This window comes from Mesoplodon bidens (assembly GCF_964165515.1).
Source record: "Mesoplodon bidens genome assembly, chromosome: 4".
In the NCBI taxonomy this organism is placed as follows: domain Eukaryota; kingdom Metazoa; phylum Chordata; class Mammalia; order Artiodactyla; family Ziphiidae; genus Mesoplodon; species Mesoplodon bidens.
The window spans coordinates 128,516,012-128,542,213 of NC_138160.1; the positions used below are offsets into that span (position 1 = coordinate 128,516,012).

General features: G+C 41.5%; 2 protein-coding genes across 5 annotated transcripts; one reads left to right on the forward strand and one right to left on the reverse strand.

The window, feature by feature from the left end:
* The first annotated feature begins 3,184 nt into the window (after positions 1-3,184).
* SLC26A2 (solute carrier family 26 member 2) lies at positions 3,185-24,886 on the forward strand. 4 transcript variants are annotated; one of them, XM_081233606.1, is made up of 5 exons: positions 3,299-3,365; positions 3,933-4,077; positions 16,930-17,109; positions 18,830-19,526; positions 20,998-24,886. In XM_081233606.1, exons 4-5 carry the CDS (start codon positions 18,855-18,857, stop codon positions 22,516-22,518), a joined length of 2,193 nt encoding a protein of 730 aa, XP_081089732.1. In that variant the 5' UTR covers positions 3,299-3,365; positions 3,933-4,077; positions 16,930-17,109; positions 18,830-18,854; the 3' UTR covers positions 22,519-24,886. The 4 variants fall into 4 exon arrangements, with proteins under 4 accessions (XP_081089729.1, XP_081089730.1, XP_081089732.1 ...); XM_081233604.1 differs by lacking the exon at positions 3,933-4,077 and having other exon boundaries at positions 3,289-3,365; XM_081233603.1 differs by lacking the exons at positions 3,933-4,077; positions 16,930-17,109 and having other exon boundaries at positions 3,185-3,365.
* On the reverse strand, positions 9,992-10,444 carry LOC308616187 (cytochrome c oxidase subunit 7B, mitochondrial-like). The gene has a single exon (XM_081232349.1). It carries the CDS (start codon positions 10,365-10,367, stop codon positions 10,125-10,127), a length of 243 nt encoding a protein of 80 aa, XP_081088475.1. The 5' UTR covers positions 10,368-10,444; the 3' UTR covers positions 9,992-10,124.
* Positions 24,887-26,202: the final 1,316 nt, after the last annotated feature.

Sequence of the window (26,202 nt, forward strand, 5' to 3'; positions counted from 1 at the left end):
ATAACAAAATGATTACTGTTGTTTTAAGCCACTAAGTTTTGGAGTGATTTGTTACTTAGCAGTAGATAGCCATAAAGAAGCTCTTTATGCACTCAGATGGAACAATTTTCAAGGTTTAATATTATTAATTTTTAAGAGTATAGAATAGGATATATTGAATGCCCATTTTATTTTTTTAAAAAAGCATATATATGAGAGAGAGAGAGAAAAAGATTGATTGATTGGGGGAGTCTTGTACATGCATAGATCACTGGTTTGTCAGCCCTAGGTGTGCATTAGAATCTTCTGGAGGGCTTTTTAAAAATATCAATGCCTGAGCCCACTCTATACCTATTCAGTCATAATATCTGAGGATGAGACCAAAATATCTTTATCTTTTAAAACTTCCCCAAGAGATTCTGATGTGCAGCCAGAGTTGAGAACTGCTGGTACAGAGTAACCTGGAAGGCAACACAGGAAACTGGTGCTGTGTTTGCCTCCAGAAAGGGATGCTTGGGTAAGAATGGATAGTATGGGAGGGAGGTTTACTTTTAATTGTAAACTCTTTGATATTTTGAATTTGTTTACTTGCACATGTTACCTATTTCTAAGAAAAATCAAGTTTTTTTTTTTTTTTTTCGGCCACACTACATGGCATGTGGGTATGGGATCTTAGTTCCCTGACCAGGGATCGAACCTGCACCCCCTTCTTTGGTAGCATGGAGTCTTAACCACTGGACCGCCAGGGAAGTCCCAAAAATCAAGTTAACTTAAAAAATAGCTATAGCAGCAGGAATGAATCCCAAATAGCAAATCGGAACAGTCCACTCAATAATGGGGTCTCAGAGGAGGTGACCTTCCTGGGAAGAGTGGGTAGCCAGAAAGGGCTCAGGAAGTGAATCCTGAAGTGGTCTCTAACCTGAGATGGCTTCTTTGCTGGCCCATAACATCCCTAGTTAACACATCATTAGTTACTCTTTGGAAAGCAGTTTGGGACAGAGTAATGGCTACCATATGTAACCCTCCAGCTGCCAGTCACCTCTGTGAACGCTGAGACCAACAGGAGGGAAAATGCCCAGGCTTAGTTGGGAGGGGTGAAGAGATCTGGGTTCTGGCTGGCTGGCTGCTGACTGTACTGTTATTGAGGAAAAGCAGATTGTTATTTAGCCAGCTCTCCATTAGCAGGGATTTGGCTATCTGTTTCACACCTTAGGTTCCTGCTGCAGAGAACTGGAGCATGATGAAGGTAAGGTAGGCGTGGCAGACCAAAATCTAGCTCTATGAGGTCCCTGGGGATATGTATGTGGGAAGGTGGGGGTACCACAACATTAAATAGCAGCCTGGGATGCTGAATTGGGAGGGAGAGAGGCACCAATGACTGACACCTACGAGTAAGAAAACCCGTCTCTGTCCCACCGCAAAATCCACTACTTGTCGGCTGAGTGGCCTTGTTAAGTAACAATATTCCAAGATGCAGTTTCCTCATCTGTAAAGTAGATTAGAATGTATGGAATAAGAGAGAGAAAATGATAGCCATTATTAAATTAAGCCAGTCTTTAGTGGTGTCTGTTACATGCAAGGATGGGGATCGATTCTTACATTTGACTAACACAGGGAGTGTAGAGGTTAACAGTGGGCTTTGCAGGCAGATGTAACTGGGTTAAAATCATTCTATTGTCATTTATTAACTTGGACAAGTCACCTAACATCTCTGAGTCTCATTTCCTCATCTGTAAAGGGAGATTCACAATATAGCACCTCCTCAAAATCTTCTGTGAGGCTTAACTAAGATAATAAATGTGAAGTTTTGTGCATCCAGAAATAAATACCCAGAAACTGTCAACTGTTGTCATTCTGCTTGTTTTGCAGCTTATAGGGAGTTGACAAAGTATTTTAACACCCATTGTTTTACTTGATCCCCTCCAGGACTCTGAGTGTGGGACCATTAATTACCCTTGGAAAGATGAGAACATCAAATAAGTGATTTGTCCCCAGTGGTAAGGGACAGCACCAGGATTAGAACCCAGGTGTTCTGATTCTGATATGGCTTGTGACTTTGGAAGTTCTGAATCTGGTGGGTGACAGAATCTGAGGCTCATCTCAGGTTAAGAAAGGGAGTTCCTTAAACGACTATGAAGAAGTTCATGGGCAAGGGAAGAAAAGGAAGTTAACCATGTTGCTTCCTTCATTGGCCCTCTTCCACTCCCATCTATCCTATCGTCATCTGTGGGCCTCCGCAGGCAGTACAAGAGGAAAAATGAACAAATTAACATATTACTCTATATCGGATAGTGCCCAGTTCGTGGCAGATAATTAAATCAAGACTACCTGCTAGGAAGTGACTAGCAGGGAAGTCGCTGAGGAAAGGGCGGTTGGGGGTTTACCCTGAGACCCCAGAGACAAGTAGAAACCAGGTACTGGAACAAGTATCCAGGTCCGGAAAGAGAACAAGCTTGGCAAGCAAAGGAGGCCAGGACGGGTGGGAGAGGGCTGAGGGAGGGAGAGATGCCACGTGAGGTGTGTGAGGCCTAAGGGGCTGGGGCCCAGAGCATTCAGGGCTTCGGGGGCATAGGGAGAAATTTGATATTTTCTGTAAATGTCAAGGAAAGCCACTGAGGATTTTAAACGAGGATTGGAATTACATTTCATATTTATTTTTATATTTTCTTTTACATCTTAAAAAGAGCCTCTGGCTATTGGGAACTTTGGTGGAAAGTAAGTTACACTGGGGCAAGAGCCCCTCTAACTTTCTAGCAGACCTTTTTCCCATTCATGGCCTCCATTTCTCTACCAATAAAGGAGGGTGGGTGGGAACGCGGGTCCCAAGATGAAGATGATACCCCTCGCAAACAAAGAGCAGTTTACAGCTCTCGTTAGAGCATTTCCGCGATTCCCTTGATACTGATTCCTCGCAATACCCTCGGGGTTAAGGCGGAGAACCAGGAATCTGCCCACTTCGGAGATGATTCATCGCCATGCAAAGCGCAGGAGGAATCTCCATTAAGAATCAGGGACGCGTGGCTCCTTCTGTACAGGGCAGCCAATCGCAAGGAGGAAAGCGGCCAGAGGGCAGCACCCTTGCCTGTCCTGGCTGCGTCATTGGCTGACAGCCGCGTCTTTCTTCCGCGGTGCCACGTGACTGTGCATGCTGAACTTTCGCTGTTAGAGTCGTCTACAGAACCTCCCCGCCGGTTCCTTCTCGCAGCTCCCATGGGCCCCGCCTCCTCCAGGGGCCGGGCGATGGGCGGGCAAGGGGGCTGGCGGGTTAAAGGGAGGCGGGCCCGGGAGTGGGCTGCCTCTGCCCGCGCCACCCGATCCCCTCAGCCCCACCGCGGCAGAGGACGCGCCTTGGATCCTGGTCGCACAGGGCGGCCCAGACTCGAGAGGTGAGGAGAGGGGAGGGACTCGAGACGCGGGGGAGATAGCGGTGCCGGCCTTCCCGTGGTCAGCGGGCCCCTCTTGGGGGCGTCCTCGCCTGTGACCCAGGTGTGGTGGGAGGAAGCGCGCACCAACGGTAGCCGCGGGCGGTCGTGGCTGGGCCGTGCGAGGTGGGTGTGCGTAGGAGTTATTTCCTCTGTCGGCAGGGGCGGAGGCAGGGCCAACGTCAAAGCCCCACTCCCCCAACCCGGCTGATCCCGACCCAACTCCGACGGCAGAGGGCTGCCCACCCTCCACCCCACACTTCGCTCCGGGTGCCCCACACCCCGCTGATAACGGTGCGGCTCTTCCGCCAGAGTCCTCGTAGCGCCTTCTTGAACCCAGATATCTGGGAGCAGGACCAAGGAGATAAGAGCCGCCACCACAACCTTAGACTGATGGGGGAACTGAGGCTTGGGCAGGAGAGAGGACTTGATTACCTTGGTTTTTAAAACTACACACCTGGTTAAGTACAAATCAGGACCTGTAGTTTTTCGAGACTCAGAGACCTAAGTTGAAATTCTTTCACTGGATAGATGGAGACACTGAAAGGACACAGAGGGACAGAGCGTTCCCGAAAATTACACAGCAAGTCATTTGCAGAACTAGGACTTGTACCCAGCTTTACCAAACTCATAGACTATTAGGCTGGGCCCTTCCTTGCACAGATTGGGGACCACGGTGAGTTAGACGCATTCAGGACTTAAACTCCTTTCTGGCAGTCATTCTAGTACCTTTTTCCTCCTTGTCCCTAAGGCTTTTTATGTGAAATCTGGAACTAATGCGATATCCAGTGTTGGGTTAAGCAGAAGTTCTTGTCTTTGAAAGTTGAGTCAAGAAGAAATGGAGTGCCAAAGCTGTTGGCAAGGAATAAGCCCCTTTTTTTTCTTCAGTAATCTCAAGGGACGGAGACTAGTAGCTGTCATTTACTGAGCAAATGCTATGTGCCAGGCGCTGTGCTAGGTACTTTACTTGGGTTAGTTTTAGAACAACACTGCAAGTTGAGTAATGTTATCCCCATTTTACAGGTGAGAAATTAATGCTGAGTAAAATGAAATTTTTCAGTCAGTGCTATACAGCTGTTGAACAGTGTAGCTGGGATCTGAATAGAGATCTGTCTGACTCCAGAGCATACCTAGTGATTCTCCAAATAGGCCCTCAGCCCACTGACTCAGAATCACCCAGGGAGCAGTCTTGGACCTCATCCCTGGATTTGTCTGAGAATCTGCATTTTAACAGATCTTCATGTTTGATATAATTGTATTGTACTATAATTTGCTGCCTCCTGGAGGAAGATCTAGAGACTACCTATTCAGGGATTTGGTGACTAGATTAGATTCACTAGGGGTCATTTTGTGCATTGATATTACTTTTTATGAGTATAAACCCCCAGGTAGATGATTGCCAGACTAATGTCTTTTTCTTTTTTTTTTTAGTATGTTTTTTTTGTTTGTTTGTTTGTTTTTATAAATTTATTTATTTATTTATTTTTGGCTGTGTTGGGTCTTTGGTGCTGTGCGCAGGCTTTCTCTAGTTGCGATGAGCGGGGGCTACTCTTTGTTGCGGTGCACAGGCTTCTCATTGCGGTGGCTTCTCTTGTTGCGGAGCATGGGCTCTAGGCACGTGGGCTTTAGTTGTTGTGGCACGTGGGCTCAGTAGTTGTGGCTCGCGGGCTCTAGAGCACAGGCTCAGTAGTTGTGGCGCACAGGCTTAGTTGCTCTGCGGCATGTGGGATCTTCCCAGGTCAGGGCTTGAACCCGTGTCCCTTGCATTGGCAGGCAGATTCTTAACCACTGCACCACCAGGGAAGCCCCAGACTAATTTCTTGACACAAACTTGGTTATGGTGTGTGGGGGTGGAGGGGGAGGAGTAACTGCTTTTTCTTCACCACATAGCTCTTTTTTTTAAAAAGATTTTTTGTATTATATATTTTTAAAATTTATTTATTTTATTTATTCTTTTTTTGTCTTTGGTTTTTTGTTTGGCTGCGTTGCGTCTTCATTGCTGCGCGCGGGCGTTCTCTAGTTGCAGTGAGCAGGGGCTACTCTTCATTGCGGTGCGCTGGCTTTTCACTGTGGTGGCTTCTCTCGTTGTGGAGCACGGGCTCTAGGCGCACAGGCTTCAGTAGTCGTGGCTCGTGGGCTCTAGAGCGCAGTTTCAGTAGTTGTGGCGCACGGGCTTAGCTGCTCTGTGGCATGTGGGATCTTTCCTGACCAGGGCTCAAACCCATGTCCCCTGCATTGGCAGGAGGATTCTTTCTTTCTTTCTCTCCCTCCCTTCCTCCCTCCCTGCCTCCCTCCCTCCCTCCCTGCCTCCCTCCCTCCCTTCCTTCCTCCCTCCCTCCCTCCCTTCCTTGGGTCTTCGTTGCTGTGTGCGGGCTTTTCTCTAGTTGCAATGAGTGGGGGCTACTCTTTGCTGTGGTGCTGGACTTCTCATTGCAGTGGCTTCTCTTGTTGTGGAGCACGGGCTCTAGGTGCGTGGGCTTCAGTAGTTGTGGCATGCGGGCTCAGTAGTTGTGGCTCGCAGGCTCTAGAGCGCAGGCTCAGTAGTTGTGGCACACGGTCTTAGTTTCTCCACAGCATGTGGGATCTTCCCAGACCAGGGATCGAACCTGTGTCCCCTGCATTGGCAGGCAGATTCTTAACCACTGTGCCGCCAGGTAAGCCCTTTACCACATAGCTCTTAAGTTATTATTCGTCCATTCACTCAACAAATATTTGTTAAGCACTTATTAGGTGCTCTACATATTTCAAGGTACTGGGGATACAACTGTGAACTGTATTAATTATTAAAATTAATAATAGGCTCAGAAATGAGGTGAGCACTGGCCATAAAATTATTGCTTTGAACTAGCTCCTAAGAGCTCTTAGCAAGGAAATAAATTTGGGGGTCATGTGGTATTTTATTTTATTTTGTTATTATTTTTTAATGATATACATTCATTTAGCAAGTATATTTATTTATTTATTTATTAGATGTTGGGGTAGGAGTTTATTAATTTATTTATTTTTGCTGTGTTGGGTCTTCGTTTCTGTACGAGGGCTTTCTCTAGTTGTGGCAAGCGGGGGCCACTCTTCATCGCTGTGCGCGAGCCTCTCGCTATCGCGGCCTCTCTTGTTGCAGAGCACAGGCTCCAGACGTGCAGGCTCAGTAGTTGTGGCTCACGGGCCTAGTTGCTCCGCGGCATGTGGGATCCTCCCAGACCAGAGCTTGAACCCGTGTCCCCTGCATTAGCAGGCAGATTCTCAACCACTGCGCCACCAGGGAAGCCCTCGTGTGGTATTTTAGAAGAGATCTAAGCTTGGAAATTGGAAGATGAGGACTGAGAATCTGGTCCTACCAGTTGAGCAAGTGACTAAACTTTGATGTTTTTCATACTGGAGAATAGGAATTCATACTCTGATTCTCAGATTTACTGAGGAGGCAAGTGGGAGATGTAGATGAAATCTTTTTTAAAATTTTATTAAAATTTTTTTTCTTTCTGTTTTTGGTTTTTTTATTTAGATGAAATCTTTTTGAAAGCAGTGAATTACTATGCAAGGAACTATTTAATTATTTTACCATGGTTTACATTAAGCTATGTTCCTCTTGGGTATTTTATTGTTTTGTCTTATGTTGGGCTTTGTACAAGAAAAGGTATATCATAGTGCTTATACTACTGATATAAGCCTTGTAGTAGTTCTTCTTTTTGCATCACAGAAATAAATGGGCATTGTTAATCATTTGTGATAAATGGAAAACAAGGAATATTTTTTTTTGACTTCATTATATTAACTTGAAACTTCACCTGTTTGTTCATTTCAATAAACATAGATCTGTAACCATACATAGCAAGTGGGAGGCATTGTGTTAGGTTCTGGCTTATGTAGACACGAGGATGACTTGGTGTCTGCCCTAAAGTGATACTCTCGTTTGAGACACATGTAAACTTGAGTGCTAAATAGCTATATGTCATGTGTTGGGGAAGCATAGCCTAAGAAGTTTCAGCCCCCTTCTCCTACGTCATTTGAGGTGGGACTTAAAAGATTAGAAAAAGGACCAAGATAGATGGAGATAGAAGGGAAAGACATCCCCGACTGAAGGAACGACATGAGCAAGGGCCCCAAAGGGCAAAGGCTGCTTATTAGTATTTTCATGGACTGGTGATTGGAACACTGGTGCATGAAAAGAAGAAAGAGAAAGGCAGTTGCAGGCTTATTCACAGAGAGAAGACTATACTAAAGTTATTTGACTATATTTCAGTAGGAGTTGGAGAGCCATTGCAGATTTTTGAAGAGTGTATCCAAATGGTTTGACGCCTTGTTGTTAACGAATGCTTCTTTTGAAGAAGAGGCAACATGGGATGGTGGTTAAAAACATTGGTTCAATTCAGTGTTTAAGGCTGAAGTATGTCTGCAACTTTCAAATAGTTGAGGGAAAAAAAAAAACCCAAACAAACCAACCTGAGTGTATGAAGAGTGCAGAAGTAGTGCAGATGTAGCAAAACATTAACAATTGGTATATTGTTAAATGAGTGAATTGTGAATAAGGTGTTCCATGTATCATTCTTTCAACTTTTCTGAATATTTGAAAAGTTTCAAATAAGCAATCCAGAGACAGAGAGTAGGTTTGAATCAGACAGGTCTTGATTCTCGTCATGGTTCTACTGCTTATAAGCTGTGTGAGTACTGGAAAATTATTTCTGAACTATATAGTCCACACCTATTCCAGCCTAGTTTAACTGGAATTTTCCACTTAGGAGAAGAGATTTTTTTGGTAGATGACTTGTTCACATTAATATTAGGTTAATGCTAAGACTTCTCGGGACTTCCCTGGTGGCGCAGTGGTTGAGAGTCCGCCTGCTGATGCAGGGGACACGGGAAGATCCCACGTGCCTCAGAGCAGCTAAGCCCTTGCACCACATCTACTGAGCCCGCCTGCCACAACTACTGAAACCCGCGCACCTAGAGCCAGTTCTCCACAGCAAGAGAAACCACCGCAATGAGAAGCCTGCGCACCGCAATGGAGAGCAGCCCCTGCTCGCTGCAACTAGGGAAAGCCTGCGCGCAGCAACAAAGACCCAGTGCAGCCAAAAAAAAAAAAAACTTCTCAAGTTTTCCGCAAACCTTAGATCGAGGTTATTTTATATAGTAGCTGTTTATATCCCCTTCTCTGTCTTCTTTTGGATTATTTAGTATTTTCTGTAATTCCATTTTATCTCCATTGTTTATTAGCCATAACTCTTCATTATTAATGAGATTGCATTAGAATTTATAGTATGCATCTTTTAAAATTTTTATTTATTTATTTATTTGTGGCTGCGTTGGATATTCATTGCTGCGTGCAGGCTTTCTCTAGTTGCAGCGAGCAGGGGCTACTCTTCGTTGCGGTGCGCGGGCTTCTCATTGTGGTGGCTTCTCTTGTTGTGGAACACAGGCTCTAGGCACATGGGCTTCAGTAGTTGTGGGATGCAGACTCAGTAGTTGTAGCTCACAGGCTCCGTAGTTGTGGCGCATGGGCTTAGTTGCTCCGTGACATGTGGGATCTTCCCTGACCAGGGCTCAAACCCGTGTCCCCTGCATTGGCAGGCGGATTCTTAAACACTGCGCCACCAGGGAAGTCCCAATATAGTAGACATCTTTAACTATCACAGTTTGCCTTCAAGTGATATTATACCATTTCATGTATAGTGTAAGAACCTTGCAATACTATGCTTTCTCTCCTGGCTTTGTGTATGTTAAAATATATATAACATAACATTGGCCATTTTAACCATTTTAAAGGTACAGTTCAGTAGCATTAAGTACATTCTCAATGTTGTGTAACCATCACTACTATCTATTCCCAAAACTTGAAACAGCAACTCTGTAACCATTAAGCAATAACTCTCCATTCCTCCCAGTCCCTGGTAACCTCTAATCTATTTTCTGTCTCTATAAAAATAATTTGCCTATTCTAGATATTTAATATAAGTGGAATTATATAATATTTGTCCTTTTGTGTCTGGCTTCTTTCACTCATCTGTGTTGTAGATGAAGAGTATCAGAACTTCATTTCTTTTATTTATTTCTTTTTAAATATTTATTTATTTATTTGGCTGCGTTGGGTCTTTAGTTGTGGCATGCGGGATCTTATTTAGTTGCGGCATGTGGGATCTAATTCCTTGACCAGGGATTGAACCCGGGCCCCCTGCATTGGGAGCACGGAGTCTTAACCACTGGACCACCAGGGAAATCCCTGAACTTCATTTCTTTCAAATGGCTAAATAATATTTCATTGTGTGGCTTAGACCATAATTTTTTTTCCATTCATCTGTTGATGGATACTTGGGTTGTTTCCACCTTTTGACTATTGTGAGTAATACTGTTATGAATGTTTGTGTACAAGTATTTGTTTGATCCCTGTTTTCAGTTCTTTTGGGGATATACCTAAGAGTGTAATTGCTGGGTCATATAGTAATTCCGTTTAACTGCTTGAGGAACTACCAAACTGTTTTCTACAGTGTTTGTACCATTTTACATTCCCAGCGCAATGTATTAATTATCTTTCAAATTTTTTTGTTAAAATAACTTTTAAAAATAAAAACCACTCTATCCATCAACAGAAGACTTATTTATTTTTTTTTTGAGGTTTTCAAATGTACTTTATTTCTTCAATCACGCCATATTTTAATGGGTACATAATGCTTTTACTTGGCATCAATTATGAGTTGATTTTGAAACAATTCAGTATTAAACCAGCTGGGATGATCACTGTTCTATCCATTCCTTTGGGGTGACTCTGCCAACAGGGGACAGGTTCCATTCTATTCCAATTTGTGTTGCTGTATATGCCCATACAGCAACACAGAAAGTGGCTCCACTTGCTAATACAGCATTACCATATTTGTCATGGAAATCAGATGCCCGCTTCTGGTGGCTCTGCCTTGCCATTGTTTGTGGAATGCTTCGAACTCTGAGACGACTTAGTGCGTTTTTGGCCAAGGGAAACATCGTGAAGCTGAAGACAAAACGGCGGCAACTGCAGTTGCTGACTTCTTGCAATTTCACCTCTAGTACCCTTGCAAAGCGCCCTGAGAAAAACAACAGAAGACTTATTAAGTGCCTCCTGGGTGCCCAGTTCTATGCAGGGTGTTGTGAGAGTTCACAAAAAGCATAAAATATCTCCTTTTTAATCTAGTTGGGAAGATAAAGCATACATTCATCTGACATTGAGCATCTAAACAATGGGAATTCAGAGAAAAACGAGATACTATTTATGTGCTGATGACCTATATACTCTTCCCCTCCCCCTTTATTATTTCAATTTTGGCTTCTCTCCTATCCTTGACACCCCCATTTCTAATTGCTTACTGGACATTCTCATTTGGATATCTAATAGAGATCTCAAACCTATGAAATGTAAGTCAAACTTTTTGTTGCCTCTTATCTTTCCATTTCCTCCTCCATATTCTCGTGCACTATCCTTTTGTGTGGTCCACCTCAGAATTCATGTTAGACGTGTCCATCTCCTTTAAGCACCATCTCGTGTCTCATTGCACCACTGAAATGTCAAACCTCCATTCCTGCCTTGTCTCGGAATTTATGCCTTTGTCAGCCATAGTTTACAGGATGAAGTCCAGGCTGACAAGGATTACATAAGAAACTGATCTTTCACTCGATCTTTTTAAAAATTTTTTTTAAATTTTATTTTTGGCTGCGTTGGGTCTTCATTGCTGCGTGCAGGCTCTCTTTAGTTGCGGCAAGCGGGGGCTACTCTTCGTTGCGGTGAGCGGGCTTCTCATTGCGGTGGCTTCTCTTGCTGCAGAGCATGGGCTCTAGGCATGCAGGCTTCAGTAGTTGCAGCCTGCGGGCTCAGTAGTTGCGGCACACGGGCTCTAGGGTGCAGGCTCAGTAGTTGTGGCGCACAGGTTTAGTTGCTCCACAGCAAGTGGGATCTTCCCAGACCAGGGATTGAACCCCTGTCCCCTGCATTGGCAGGTGGATTCTTAACTACTGCGCCACCAGGGAAGTCCCTCACTCCAGTCTTACCTCATGCAATTTCACCCCAGGAATCTGGCAATCTAGGTGACTTCTTCCTGGGTCTTGGGTTTTCCTGGGACCCTTCACTTGCCTGGGTTTCCTTTCTTTTCTTACTTTGCAACTTCCACACATTGGCCTACAGCCTATTCTCTGCTCTCTCAGAGTATGCCAAACCTCTGTTATGGCACTTAGAACGTTATAGTTTATCTGTTTATAAATCTGTCTTAACCCACTGATTGTGGGTAGAAACTGGGTTTCTTACTCATTATCGTAAGAATTTACTGATCTCCTACTATGTGCTAAGCATTGTTCTTGGTACTGGGGATATAGTAGATATGAGAAAGACTATAAATAATAGCTTTTAAAAAGTTTAAATACATAATATAATTTCAAAAGTCTCTATGAAAGTGCTGTGAAGAAAATAAAGCCAGATGAGGGTTTAGGGAATGATGGAGTGGCAGTATTATTTTATTTGGGATGGTCAAGGAAGACCATTGTATGGAGAGGATATATAAGCTGAGGCATGAAGGATGAGAAAAGGCCTGCAGAGATCTGAGGGTGTGATTGTTCCAGGCAGAGAACTTGAGCAAGTGCAAAGACCCTAAGAAGGGAATCAACTTGCCATGTTCCAGGAACAGCAAGAAGGCCAGTAGGAAATGAGGGTGGAGAGGTGGGCAGGTTAACCAATCCATCCTTGGAAGGCTTGTTGGCACTTCACAGATCAAAGATGGGTCTGAATTTTCATCTCTGGCAGGGGGCAGTCCTCTCACAGTATTAACTTCCTAGTCTAGGGCAAAGGAACAGTGGCCTGGGCTCCAGCCGTCCTGGTTGCAGGCACCTGTAAGTGGGATGGTGATGGTTACAGAAGTCTTTGCTCATCCTTAGCTTCCCGGACCTTTCAATGCTGTTATCTTCCCTAAACTTGTCTGACAACAGTGAGTTGGAGGATCAGATGGGACAGTGTAAATGGAGACTCTGTCTTGGTTTTACCTGTTTATGGTTTAGTTTTTTTTTCTAAAATAATCTTAGGGACTTCCCTGGTGGCACAGTGGTTAAGAATCTACCTGCCAATGCAGGGGATACGGGTTCGATCCCTGTTCCGGGAAGATCCCACATGCCGCAGAGCAACTCAGCCCGTGCACCACAACTACTGAGCTTGCGCTTTAGAGCCCATGAGCCACAACTACTGAAGCCTGCGCATCTAGAGCCTGTGCTCCACAGCAAGAGAAGTCACTGCAATGAGAGAAGCCCGCACACCTCAACGAAGAGTAGCCCCCGCTCGCCGCAACTAGAGAAAGCCCGTGTGCAGCAACGAAGACCCAATGCAGCCTAAAATAGATAAATAAAAGTAAATAAGTAAATTTATAAAAATAAAAAAATCTTAAACTAATTTTTATTCATAAAGGGCAAAAAGGAAAATATTACTTGCTTGCTTGAAAAAGAATTGAATAACGTAACAGACCAGAAGATGTAATAAGATAATTATTGTCAAATGAGTGATACAGTAAGTGATTTTCTCGAAAACCTTCAGCGCCTATGCACTGACTGCAGGTGAAAGTCTACTTTTCTTAACCTGGCATAAAAGCCTTCCAGAATCTCCCCTAGGTACCTTTGCCACTTTCTCTCTTATTGATCTCCCATATGCATCTGGTGCTCTAAACGTATCATACTATTTCTCATTCTTTCCCTCCAACCCCAGAACTATTGCTATTTGTGTTTTCTTTTCCCTCATCCGTTTTCCAAGTCCTTCCCTCATTCTTTCATCTCCGACCCAGACTTCAGATCCCAGGTGAGATATGTTGTTCCCTGGAAGCCTTTCTAAACTGCTCTGTCTCTTGCAGATTTCTTCCCTGCTTAGATGCTCTGATCCCAGTAGTTGGCAGCTTCAGTTTTATTTAGCAGTGAGTTGTGGCATACATACACAGAGCAGAGCATGAATATGGAACCGTTATGTTTCAGAGGCAGACTTTACCAGGCTCTGAACACTGTTGCCTTCCAAACAGGCATTTCAGTTTCACAAATTGCAAAACTGTTTCATATGCACTATTGGTTAAAATTATATGCTGTAATTACTTACCAAAAGTAGACATTGTTTCTCTTATATCTGCAAAATTTCAAAAAGAAGTTGGCTGACCGCTGTCAGGCTTACATAGAAGGGATAGCCCTCTCTTTTAGTTCAGTTCTCTTAGACTCTCAGTAATTCACATGGGAAACAGTGCCAGTGCTGCTGTTTAGTCACCAGGATAAGACAGCTTTCTAAGTAGTCACACTGCCTGTGCCTAATTAAAGAAGAAAGTACAGAAATGTTTTTCCTTTTTGTGTTGCCTGAACTGCCATTATACTTTAATATATGAATATGTAAATATATTTTTCAAATGTTTTGTTGGTTTTTTCCTCCAGTTCCTGCAAGGTAATGTGGAAGGTTCAAGTGTTTTCTTCTTGAACCTTTCTCTTCTTCACTCCCAATTATCAATGTTGATAAAGGGAGAAACTACCCTAGATGATACAGGAGAATCCTATTTTACTGAATTTCATGGAATATGTAGTATGTATTCCAACTTTCTGAAAATGGGAGTCTGGCTATAGACTATATTTCAAGGATAAACACTGTAACTTCATTCTTCATGAAGCAATTGGTGAATACTGTAATTGAAAGCAGTAACAGGCTTGGGGGAATGAGAAGATTTTTGTGCAAAAAGGGATACTTGAAAAATTTGTTCCAGAGTAGATATTTCCACCTGAAAGTAAATATTGCTTTGCATTCTACTTTTTCTGTATTTCAGTTATTTATTTAGCAAATATTTTCATTCCTATTTTCGAAAGCATATACTTGGACACTTCAGGGGATACAAAGATGAAACAGAATGGAGCTTGCTCTCAAGAAGCTTAATTTGTATGGAGGTCATACCTACAATTTAGTTTAAGATAATTTTTAATGTAGTTTTATATTGTTTGGGGTTTTAAAATAGGCTTGAAAAAAGGGGAAAAAAGTAGTTTTGAGGAGAATTTTAGGGGGTGACTAGGATCAGTAAAAGACTATAGACGGTTTTTGGATTCAGACTGATGGCTAAATCATTTCCACTTCTAGGACTGTTTGTGAGTGAATACCTAATTTTTTGAGAGCTGGAGATGGAAAAGGACTATGGCCATGAGTATAGAGAAAGGAGAGTTGGGTACAAGTTTGTAGATGTCAGTGCCAGGTCATTTTGGGTAGTAGGTAGGTGAAACTGGGATGTGTAGGATAACTGAATTTCAAAGTGTTTAGAAGTACCTGAAGTTAGAGAAAGCTAGTTAGGTGATAGGAATAGTAACATGCTCAAAAAGCTATTCTTGGAGTCTTAAAATCTGGAATTTATTATCTGGCTCAGTCACTTACACAAGCTAAATGAATTACTAAATTGGTCAAGACATTTCACTTTATTATGATCTATCTATATCTTTATATTTAAAGTGGGTTTCTTACAGACAGCATATAGTTGGGTCTTATTTTTTAAATCTTATCTGGCAATCTGTTTAATTGGCATGTTTAGACTATTCACATTTTTAAAATATTTATTTATTTTATTTTTGGCTGCATTGGGTTTTTGTTGCTGCACGCGGGCTTTCTCTAGTTGCGGTGAGCGGGGGCTACTCTTCGTTGCAGTGCACGGGCTTCTCATTGCGGTGGTTTCTCTTGCTGTGGAACATGGGCTCTAGGCGTGCAGTCTTCAGTAGTTGCAGCACGTGGACTTCAGTAGTTGTGGCTCACGGGCTCTAGAGCGCAGGCTCGGTAGGTGCGGCGCACGAGCTTAGTTGCTCTGTGGCATGTGGGATCTTCCCGGACCAGGGCTCGAACCCGTGTCCCCTGCATTGGCAGGCGGATTCCCAACCACTGCGCCACCAGGGAAGCCCCGACTATTCACATTTAATGTGATTTTTTTTTTTATATGTTTGGATTACATTCTACCATCTTGCTAGCTGTTTTCAATGTGTTCTGTCTGTTTTGGGTCTCATTCTTCTTTTGAGTTAATTGAGAATTTTTTATTATTCTATTTTGTCTCCACAATTAGCTTATTATTTATATCTTAAAAAAATTTATTGGTTACCCTTGAGTTTACAATGTACATCTTTAATCAGAGCCTACCTTCAAATAGTATTATATTACTTCATATATAGTATAAGACCTTACAATTCTTAATTCCCCTTACCATTATTTGTGCTCTTGTTTTGTGCATTTTTTTTGCATGTGCTGTAAAAATGCATTTCTATTTTTGCTTTAGACAGTTATTTTTTTTAGAGCAATTAGATATATATTTTTTTAGTTAAAAGTAAGTATTGTTGGGCTTCCCTGGTGGTGCAGTGGTTGAGAGTCTGCCTGCCGATGGAGGGGACATGGGTTCATGCCCAGGTCCGGGAAGATCCCACATGCCGTGGAGCGGCTGGGCCCGTGAGCCATGGCCGCTGAGCCTGCGTGTCCGGAGCCTGTGCTCCACAACGGGAGAGGCCACAACAGTGAGAGGCCCACGTACCGCAAAAAAAAAAAAAAAAAAAAAAAAAAAAAAAAATATATATATATATATATATATATATATATATATATATATATATATATATTGTTTTCATTTGTTCCATTTCTTAGACTTTATTTGTTGTGTACTATGTAGACCTGAGTTTTTGTCTGGTGTGTGTGTGTGTGTCTGTGTGTGTGTGTCTGTGTGTGTAGTAGTGCTGGTCTGCTGTCAATAAATTCTCTTAGTGTTGGTCTGAAAAAGTTTTTATTTCTTCTTCATCCTTCAAAAAATATTTTCTCTGGGGATAGAATTCTGGGTTGACAGTTATATTTGTGTGATAAAGGTATCACTCCATCTTCTGGCTTGTATGGTTTCCAATAAGAAGTCTGCTGTAATTCATATCTTTGTTCCTGTGTATGTAGTGTGTTGTTGTTTTTTTTTTCCCTTTGGATGTCTTTAGAATTTTATCTTTGTCTTTTGTTTTCAGCAGTTTGAATATGATATGTGTAGGTGTGTGGTACTGTGTTGTTTGGTTTGATTTTATATTTGTCCTTCTTGGTATTCTCAGAGATTCTTGGATCTATAGTTTGGTATCTGTCATTAATTTTGGAAAATTCTTGGCTATTATGTCTTCAAATATTCCTTCCACCCATTCTCTGTCTTCTCTTTTTGGGATTCTAATTATGCATAAGTTAGATTGTTGAATACATCCCACAGCTCTTGGATGTTCTCTTAAATTATTATTTTTCATTTTTTTAAATTCTGTTTTTCTCTTTCTGTTTTAGTTTGGGTAATTTTTATCGACCTATCTTCAATTTCATCGATTCTCTCTTTGGCTCTGTCAGGTCTGATGGTCCTGTCAGAGGCATTCTTTATCTCTGTTACCATGTTTTTCACTTTTAGTATTACATTTCAGTTCTTTCTTACAGTTTCCGTCATCCTGTTTTACTTTCTGGTATTAATTTTTATCTTTTTCCTTTCCAGCTAGCTGCCATATAGGGCAAGATTTGAATTTTGTTAGTTTTTTCTTATGCCTCTTTTAGGTTTGGAAAAGCCTTTTGGCCCAGAACTCACTAAGAACTATTCCAAAATAGAAGGACATAAGGAATGCACTCAAACTAGCTTGGCCTGAAAGTAGGAAGTGAGAGGAGAGTTATAGACCAGTTGCATTGAGGAATGAAGAGCTGCTGTGTGTATTCACCAATCTGATTGACTTGCCCAGGGTAAGTGGTCATCTAAATCTGTTCTTTTCTTCCTTATCTATTTAACAAGACCATCAATGTAAGTACTGTTTGTTACTCTTGTTCAGTGGGATGACCAGCTATAGCCCTTTTATCCTAAACAAAATTAATGTGGGTTACTTTTACAAATATTGTGTTCTTCAGTGGGTCGTGGGTCCTGGATTATGGCATCTTGGCAATATTAGGCTTATAGAACCTCACAAGGGCCTATCTTCCTGTCAGTTCTGAGGCAGGAAACTACCCGAGTCCTTTGTCTAATATATTTTATCTCTTATTGGCCACAGTCATAAATTTGTTTATTCATTTATTATTTCCTTCATTCAAACATTTTGTAAGCCTGCTATCTCAGAGTTACTGTACATTGTTGATGATTACAATGATGAGCAAGATGTCCTTTCCTCCAGGACCTGGAGAGACTCTTCCTTAACTAATACAGAAGTATGGTTAGTCCTGTAACAGAGGCGTGAAGTGCTATGGGACGCAGATTCATTTGGGCTGGGGTCAGTGCTTTGAAGAAGAGATAGCATTTTAACAGGGTTTTAAAAGTGACTGGGGTCTTGATAGAGAGTTGGATGGCCATTCTAAGCTAAGCAAACAGCCAACGCAAAGCCACTGATTTGTGAAGTGTTTGGCAGTTTACACTCTGTTCCTCTGAAGGTCTGTTTCTTCTTCCTTCTCTTTTACTCTTATTACAAGACTTATTTTTTGTTGTCCCTCCTCTCTTTTTGCTTATTTTTACCTTCTTTGTTTTCCTGTAGTTCTTAGCAGTAGGTCTTATGGCAGTAGTTTTATAGTTTAGGACCCGGAGATGCAGGATCACCTGGATCTCCTCCTAGTTGAAGTGTTGGGCAACATTATTCCTCCACTCAGTTTATGTTTTAGAGTGTATACTTAGGATAGTAAAGCGAATCTTTCTTTGCATGAATATAGATCCTGCCCATAGGGCAGACATGACTCTATACTCGAACAAAGTTGAATAGAACAAAACCTTTCAGAGATCAGACACTTACCCCATTAGCCTACTGCATGCTGTTGATGTTTGTTTCCTTCAACAGTCTCTTATCAGCTTCTCTCTTTTCTTTCCTACCAAACCAGAGCATGTTGTTCAAAGACACAAATGTATTCTGTGCTGGGTTTTTTTTTTTTTTTTCTCAAAACATATCTTTACTTTGTCACTCACATTTTCTTTCTGTTTATTTTCAACAACTGGTAGGTTATCTTAAAAAGGACCCACCCCCTGAAAAAACAAAAACAAAAACAAAGAAACCATCTTCCTTGTTTCAGGGACTTTTGCAGGTAAGGTAGGTGTCAAGGTTTGAGACCAGGTCCTCTTTTGCAGTATTCGTGGGAGTGAAAAATCTGAAAATAAGACTGTTAGTAGCATATAGAATGGAGAAGACAGGCTACCCCAATACCGTTTCTGGAGAAAAAAATTTCAGGGTGAGCCAGGCAGAGATGGAGAAGAATCCTTGATAGTTTATACTTTTGGGAAGTCCTGTACTCAGTGAATTATTTGCTTTAACTTGGTCTGATTCTTTTTTCCTGGATCAAGACAAATGAGGCTCAACTAAGGAAAGTGAATATAAGATACTACCCCCAAGTGAACTCCTCTTAACTCTCATGAATGACAAGTAGGACTGTTAAAATGTGTGAGTACTGAGAATTACTTAATCAGTTAACCCTTGTATTTTCTCTGGGGTAGGAGGCTGAAACATCTATCTCCAGAAATGTCTTTGAAAAATAAAGAGCAAGATGACCAATACAGTCCTCCATCTAGGATCCATCTGGAGCATGAAGAGGAATCACGTAATGACTTCCAGCAATTTGAGACCAATGATCAATGCAGACCTTATCCTAGGATCCATTTGGAGCCTCAAGAGAAACCGGATACTAACTTCAAGCAACTTGTCATCAAAAAACTAGAGAAGAGTTGCCAGTGCAGTTCAACCAAAGCCAGAAATACTGTTTTCGGCTTCCTTCCTGTTTTGCAGTGGCTCCCAAAATATAATCTGAAGAAAAACATTTTAGGAGATGTGATGTCTGGCTTGATTGTGGGCATCTTATTGGTGCCCCAGTCCATTGCTTATTCTCTCCTGGCTGGCCAAGAACCTGTCTATGGTCTGTACACATCTTTTTTTGCCAGCTTCATTTATTTCCTATTGGGTACCTCCCGTCACATTTCTGTGGGCATTTTTGGAGTACTGTGCCTTATGATTGGTGAAGTAGTTGACCGAGAACTATACAAAGCTGGCTATGACACTGCCTACGTTGCTCCTTCTTTAGGAGTGGTTTCAAATGAGAGCACATTATTAAGCCAGACATCAGGCAAGATATGTGACAAAAGTTGCTATGCAATTATAGTTGGCAGCACTGTAACCTTTATGGCTGGAGTTTATCAGGTAAGAAACTGTGGAATAAGTGGTTGTTTCTGGCAAAAGAAATCACTATGCATGAAATCTCAGATCTCTAAGGGAACTTAGCAATCGTAATAATTAAAGATACCGTTTATTGACTGCTCAGGATATGGAAGAGGTAGAGCCAAAATTTAAACCCCAGTTTGACTCCACAGGTAAGATACGGCTGCTTCTAGTTTCTCAACCCTAGGCAGCCTCTTAACCAATGAATTTCAGTCAGCCAGAATTTAATTATTTGATTGTAAAAATTCAGACCAGAAAGGGACCTCAGACCACCTTAATTTTGTATGTCGAGAACTATCAGATTTGCTTGAAGTTATTTGTGGTTGGTTATTGGCAGAGTCAGCACTAACAGGGAAGAGGGCAACAGAGTGGGGGTTGGGAGAGGAAGAGTGCAAGAGTTTTTCAAACTACAGATGACTTCACCCCTTGTTTTAGAATTGCTGCTCTAATGAGCGACTCTCACTAAAGACAGTAGTTTTCTTGGACTGCCAGGAAGGGAAGAAGTTGGGGACCACTATTTCATGCTATCAGCCAGGAGAAGGATTAGAAATGAAATTCTTTTGGGTCTCCCATAGAATCCACTAATCTGCCATTTTCATCATGCCTCTGCCTTTTGGCATTCAGGAGTCAGTGCCAACATTAAACCTCTTCTCTGTTACAGACATGTGGAACCAATATAGGAGGGGGAAGAGTAGCTCACTTTATTCGGTGCCTGGATAGAAGGAGAGGGAGAAGGAGCTGGTGTGCAGAAGAGTTGTGCTCCTCAGAGTTCATTTGTGCTTTTTTGTTAGTATGCCTCACCAAGAATGAGGAAGGGTGCAGTAGAATTCTGAGGAATTATTGGGAAGAGGAAAAAGAAAGAAAGAAAATGTTATATCTTTGAGGATATAGAATTAACATGGGAGGCAGTATGGCATAAGCACATATGCATTGGATGAAAAGAGTTTCTCAGTTTGAAGTTAGATTAAAGAATTCTATAATAATTTTTAAAGTGTGATTCTGTTTTGATGTGAATCTAGTTTTTTATCAGTTAAAACTTTACGGTAATGATACGTAATTTAAAGAAAAATACATGTTTTTTAAATTAGAATTTTTCCAACTTGTGTTTTTATGATTTCTCATGGATCCTTGAGAAATATTTTCTTTTTCAAAGCGATCTGAACCTTATTCAAGTTTAAGAAACATTGTGCAAGAAGGTAGCAATCCTAAGCTCTTGTCTGGGCTAGTCAGTAACACTGTGACCTTGGGCAAGTTGCTTAGCCCTCTGAGTGTCAGTAAAATGAGCCCTCTCTTTGTAAAATGAGAGGATTGATAAATGATTATGTTTTTTTTCTAGCTCTGACATTCTGTGGTGCTCTGATGGTATGTCTCCATACAAAGAAATACCAGGGGAATACAGGATTTAGAAGCTCTTTTCCATTTATATTTAACACTTGTATATCCTTCCTTCCAGGTAGCGATGGGCTTCTTTCAAGTGGGCTTTGTTTCAGTTTACCTCTCAGATGCCTTGCTGAGTGGATTTGTCACTGGTGCCTCCTTCACAGTTCTTACATCTCAGGCCAAGTATCTCCTTGGACTCAGCCTTCCTCGGAGTAGTGGCGTGGGATCACTCATCACTACTTGGATACATATCTTCAGAAACATCCATAAGACCAATATCTGTGATCTCATCACCAGCCTTTTGTGCCTTTTGGTTCTTTTGCCAACCAAAGAACTCAATGAGCGCTTCAAGTCCAAACTTAAGGCACCTATTCCTACTGAACTCTTTGTTGTTGTGGCAGCCACATTAGCCTCTCATTTTGGAAAACTAAATGAGAAATACAATACCAGTATTGCTGGACATATTCCCACTGGGTTTCTGCCACCCAAAGCACCGGACTGGAACTTAATTCCTAATGTGGCTGTAGATGCAATAGCTATTTCTATCATTGGGTTCGCTATTACTGTATCACTTTCTGAGATGTTTGCCAAGAAACATGGCTACACAGTCAAAGCTAATCAGGAAATGTATGCCATCGGCTTTTGCAATATCATTCCTTCCTTCTTCCACTGCTTTGCTACTAGTGCAGCTCTTGCAAAGACATTGGTTAAAGAATCCACAGGCTGTCAAAGTCAGATTTCTGGTGTGGTGACAGCTCTGGTTCTTTTGTTGGTCCTCTTGGTAATAGCTCCTTTATTCTATTCCCTTCAGAAAAGTGTCCTTGGTGTGATCACTATTGTAAATCTCCGGGGAGCCCTACGTAAATTTAAGGATCTGCCCGAGATGTGGAGGATTAGCAGAATGGACACAGTTATCTGGCTTGTTACTATGCTATCCTCTGCACTGATAAGTACTGAAATAGGCCTGCTTGTTGGGGTTTGTTTTTCTATGTTTTGTGTCATCCTTCGCACTCAGAAGCCAAAGACTTCATTGCTTGGTGTGGTGGAAGAGTCTGAAATCTTTGAATCCATGTCTGCCTACAAGAACCTTCAGGCTAAGTCAGGCATCAAGATTTTCCGCTTTGTAGCCCCTCTCTACTACATAAACAAAGAATATTTTAAATCTTCCTTATACAAAAAAACTGTCAACCCAGTCTTAGTAAAGGCAGCTCAGAAGAAGGCAGCAAAGAAAAAGATCAAAAAGGAAACAGCAACTCTCAGTGGAATCCGGGATGAAGTTTCAGTGCAACTTTCCCATGATCCCTTAGAGTTCCATACCATAGTGGTTGACTGTAGTGCAATGCAATTTTTAGATACAGCAGGGATCCACACACTGAAAGAAGTTCGCAGAGATTATGAAGCCATTGGCATCCAGTTTCTGCTGGCTCAGTGCAATCCCTCTGTGAGGGATTCGCTGGCCCGGGGAGAGTACTGCAAAAAGGAAGAAGAAAACCTTCTCTTTTATAGTATATATGAAGCAATGGCTTTTGCAGAAGACTCTCAAAATCAGAAAGATATATATGTTCCCAATGGTCTGAGTTTTTCCAGTGACTGACTGAGAAAGTAAATAGAAGGAAGAATACTGTCTAGCCCCAGAGGTTAAAATTTCAAGTTTTTTAACATTTTATACTATGGAACTGGAAATTGTTGCACACTAGAAATTTTAACCTTTTGGCTCGACAGAATTCTTCCTTTGAAACTGATGGACTTTGTAGGTACACAGATGCAGCAGAGCTTTTAGTTAGGCAGAATCAAAAAGAAGAAAATATTGTGCTTTGAAGCTTTCTTGCAAATATGAGATATTCTTGGAATTAAATAAATATCTATTGAATTGAACTGTAAAGTAGCCCCAAAACTTAATTACCGTCCTGTTTTAGGAGATTTGCATCTGGACTGTTCCTTCTCCAGGAGGTAAAGGGGTAAAGTTGGCATTTACATGAGAAGTGCTGGAGCCTGTTTGGCATGGCTCTTTGGAGAGGGAGTAGAAAGGAAGTAGGGAGAGAATGTTGTGTGTGCTCTCCTAACAGCAGGTCAAGAGGCTTCTGGGGTACAGGGTAGTAACTAGACAAGCTTGTTCTCACTTGTAATTCTCTATTCCCTGGCTTTGCTCCCCAGATGGCAGTCGGATCTCTGGCTTTTAATAAGAAAGCACCATTTCTCTCGGGCACAGTCTTATCAGGAGTCTGATGGCTGAGCAGGTTTGTGAAATCCTACCAGCCAGCCCCATATTATACAGAACGCTCTTGGTGATACATTTGATGTTTTTAGTCAGCCTTTTTGTTTAGGGTAAGTAGGTAAGAAAAGAGCTCTTCATAATCAGCCAACATAATGAGAATCCCCTCTGTCTCTTCTGTGATCCCTATCTGTCCCTGTTTCTGAGTATTTCTCTACCATTAAGCTCTGTTTTAACTTTCAGTCATTTAGTGTGTTTCCCATGGAATCTGTCCTAAACTGCTATGTCTGATTACCAGTGAGTGATGAGTTTGCCAGAGAAAAGGCAAAATGCTAACTCAGCAATTTTATGTAGCCTTTTAAATGAGCTTGAGGCAAACTGTTCAGGACAAATTACAAAAAGGAATGATTGACAGCTTCCCTTAAGACTTTGTTTATTTAGCAGTGAATTTTTTTTTCTTTCCCATTGTATTTTAGCAAGGGTCAGCTGGGAATTGACAGTCTTTCTCATATTTGAGAAGCTGCTATTCATCTTTACTCTGCAAGAAAAATTTATTATAACCAGTGGAAGAGAATGCATAGAAGTGATAAGAGTGCTTCCAAAAGAACATCAATAATTGTAGATGTTTTAGTGAAACAAAGCTAATGCTTACTGCCATGTACCCTATTGATGTACAATAAATATGGATGACAGTGACAGCGTTTAACTCTTTAGGCCACCTCAAACTATTATGTAAGAGAGTTTAGAAGCATCACACTTATACAACCTAAGTTCTGTGGGTGTATTATTTATGATAGCTGGTCACAGGTTTTGGCCCAGAAGTACTTCCTTTTGAAAAGCAAGTATGTCTGACATTGAAAGCTTATAGTTCTGTATCTGTACTTTTAAGGGTGAGGGAAAAAAAACAGGTTTTCCAAAGTTAGGACTAGGAGACTAGTTGATGTGAACTTGAAACACTTAGCACACCATTTTAAACAAACAAGATAAAAATTGCAAAAGTGAAAAACCATTTTTAACCCACTCCTACATTCTAAACAGTTTAAATATTTATAAGAAGCAAAGCCTATGTGTAGGGCATCTATTGGAGTGGAAGACTTTGAACCATCTTTCTTGCTGGCTCCATAAACTCCAAGTGTTGCTTTTCTTTTGGTAGAGCTCTGCCCATCAGTTTACATGAAAAATGCCTTTCTGTTATTAAAACAAAGCAGTTTTCTTAGGAGCTAGATTTCTGTCTTTGAGGTGATTGACATCATGATTAAATGTAATAGTGTCCTGAGTTTTAACATCCTTTTAGAACTTAAGTCTAGAATTTCAGAAATGTTAACTGTTGTTTGTATTCGTGTCTTTTGCTTATTGTTCGTAGCCAGTATTTGCTGTTTCTCTCCAGTCTTATGAATAGTAATAGTAAAATCAGAGTGTCTTGGTTGTCATTTGTTTTCAGCCCCTCTTGTACCTCCCCAAGCCAGGTTTGAATCCAGATCATTGTAGATATCCAATGCCATGTGACAGAGTAATGAGTACATGTTCAAGACGACTCTATAATTTAGCAAACCCTACCACAGCAAAACAAAACAAAACAAAAAAACCCATAGAATTTGGAAAATCTCTTAAAAGAACAGAGTAACAGGGTTTGTCTTTTACCTGCCGTTTCTGTCCATAATGTGGATCTAAGCAATTCTGGAACTTTATGCAGTTAGCAGATTCTTGAATTGTGTTCTGGTTTGTTCTTCTCCCACCTACCCAAACAAACAAGAGATTCTGCTTTTTTTTTTTTTTTTTTTTTTTTTGCGGTATGCAGGCCTCTCACTGTGGTGGCGTCTCCCGTTGCGGAGCACAGGCTCCGGACGCGCAGGCCCAGTGGCCATGGCTCACGGGCCCAGCTGCTCTGCGGCACATGGGATCTTCCCAGACCGGAGCACGAACCCGTGTCCCCTGCATTGGCAGGCGGACTCTCAACCACTGTGCCACCAGGGAAGCCCCGAGATTCTGCTTTTGAAAGCCATTTGTAAAAATATTTAAGGTATCACTAGAATTTAAATCTTACCTTCTCTGCTTGGTTTGAAGTCTGCCTATACTTACATGTTCAGATTTTTTGATTGCTGGTATTTAAAGGAATCAAACCTGAAACCAAAATCTAATTCACCAATAAAACTAATATTTTTTGTTTGCTTTCTTACTCAAGGGTTTGGAGTTTAATTCATTAGGTGATATTTTACACACGTTACTGATATGAAGATATCATGCTTACTCTAAACTTTAGAGTCTAAGTGAAGCATATTTTCATTGCTTATTGATAAATGTACAAAATTCTGAATAGCTTAAAATGGTCGTTTAATTGAAATATGTGTACACTCTTGATGGTTAAAACAACCAGAGGGGTGGAGTGGGCCAGTGCACCGAGAGACTAAGGGTAACATTCAAGAGAGAGATGAAGGGAATAGACCATTGCAAAGACTGTCTCTGTCCAAACAAGGGATAAAGGAGAGGGACTCAGTTGAATAGAATCCAATCCCTGGTTAGCCACGCACAACAGTAGGAAGACCAGGATTAAGAGCCACACCTTAGTTTGAAAGCAAGCTCAGAACTGGATTCTGCTTCCAGAAGAGGAGGGCCAGATTCACCAAAGCTGAAAGAGCTGGTAGCCAAGGTTGGGGCCAAAGCCCGGGTTGACTTACTCCAGAGCACTAGACTGAGTGACTGTAGCCTCTGATGGTAGTAAAATTGACAGATGCCTAGTTGACTTTTTTTATTTTTATTTTTTAAGAAGAATCAAAGGAAAACACAATTTGGCTAGTCTGACTTAGCTTTTAAACGTTAGTAGACTGAAGCCAAAATTTGTTGGTAAATTTACAGCATGGTAAATGGTGATCTTTGAACTGTGTCAGGGTGTCAGATGAGTTCATTAGGCTATTCTAATGCTAATGACCACATTTTAACAAGAACTGTAATTCTCTGCATGGGTATTCTCAGTAATTTGTCATTTAAGATCACACAGTCTGGGTGTTAGCCTGGATCTTAATATAAAAGTAAGAAAAGTGTTACAGTGAATTTCTTGGGAACTTAAAT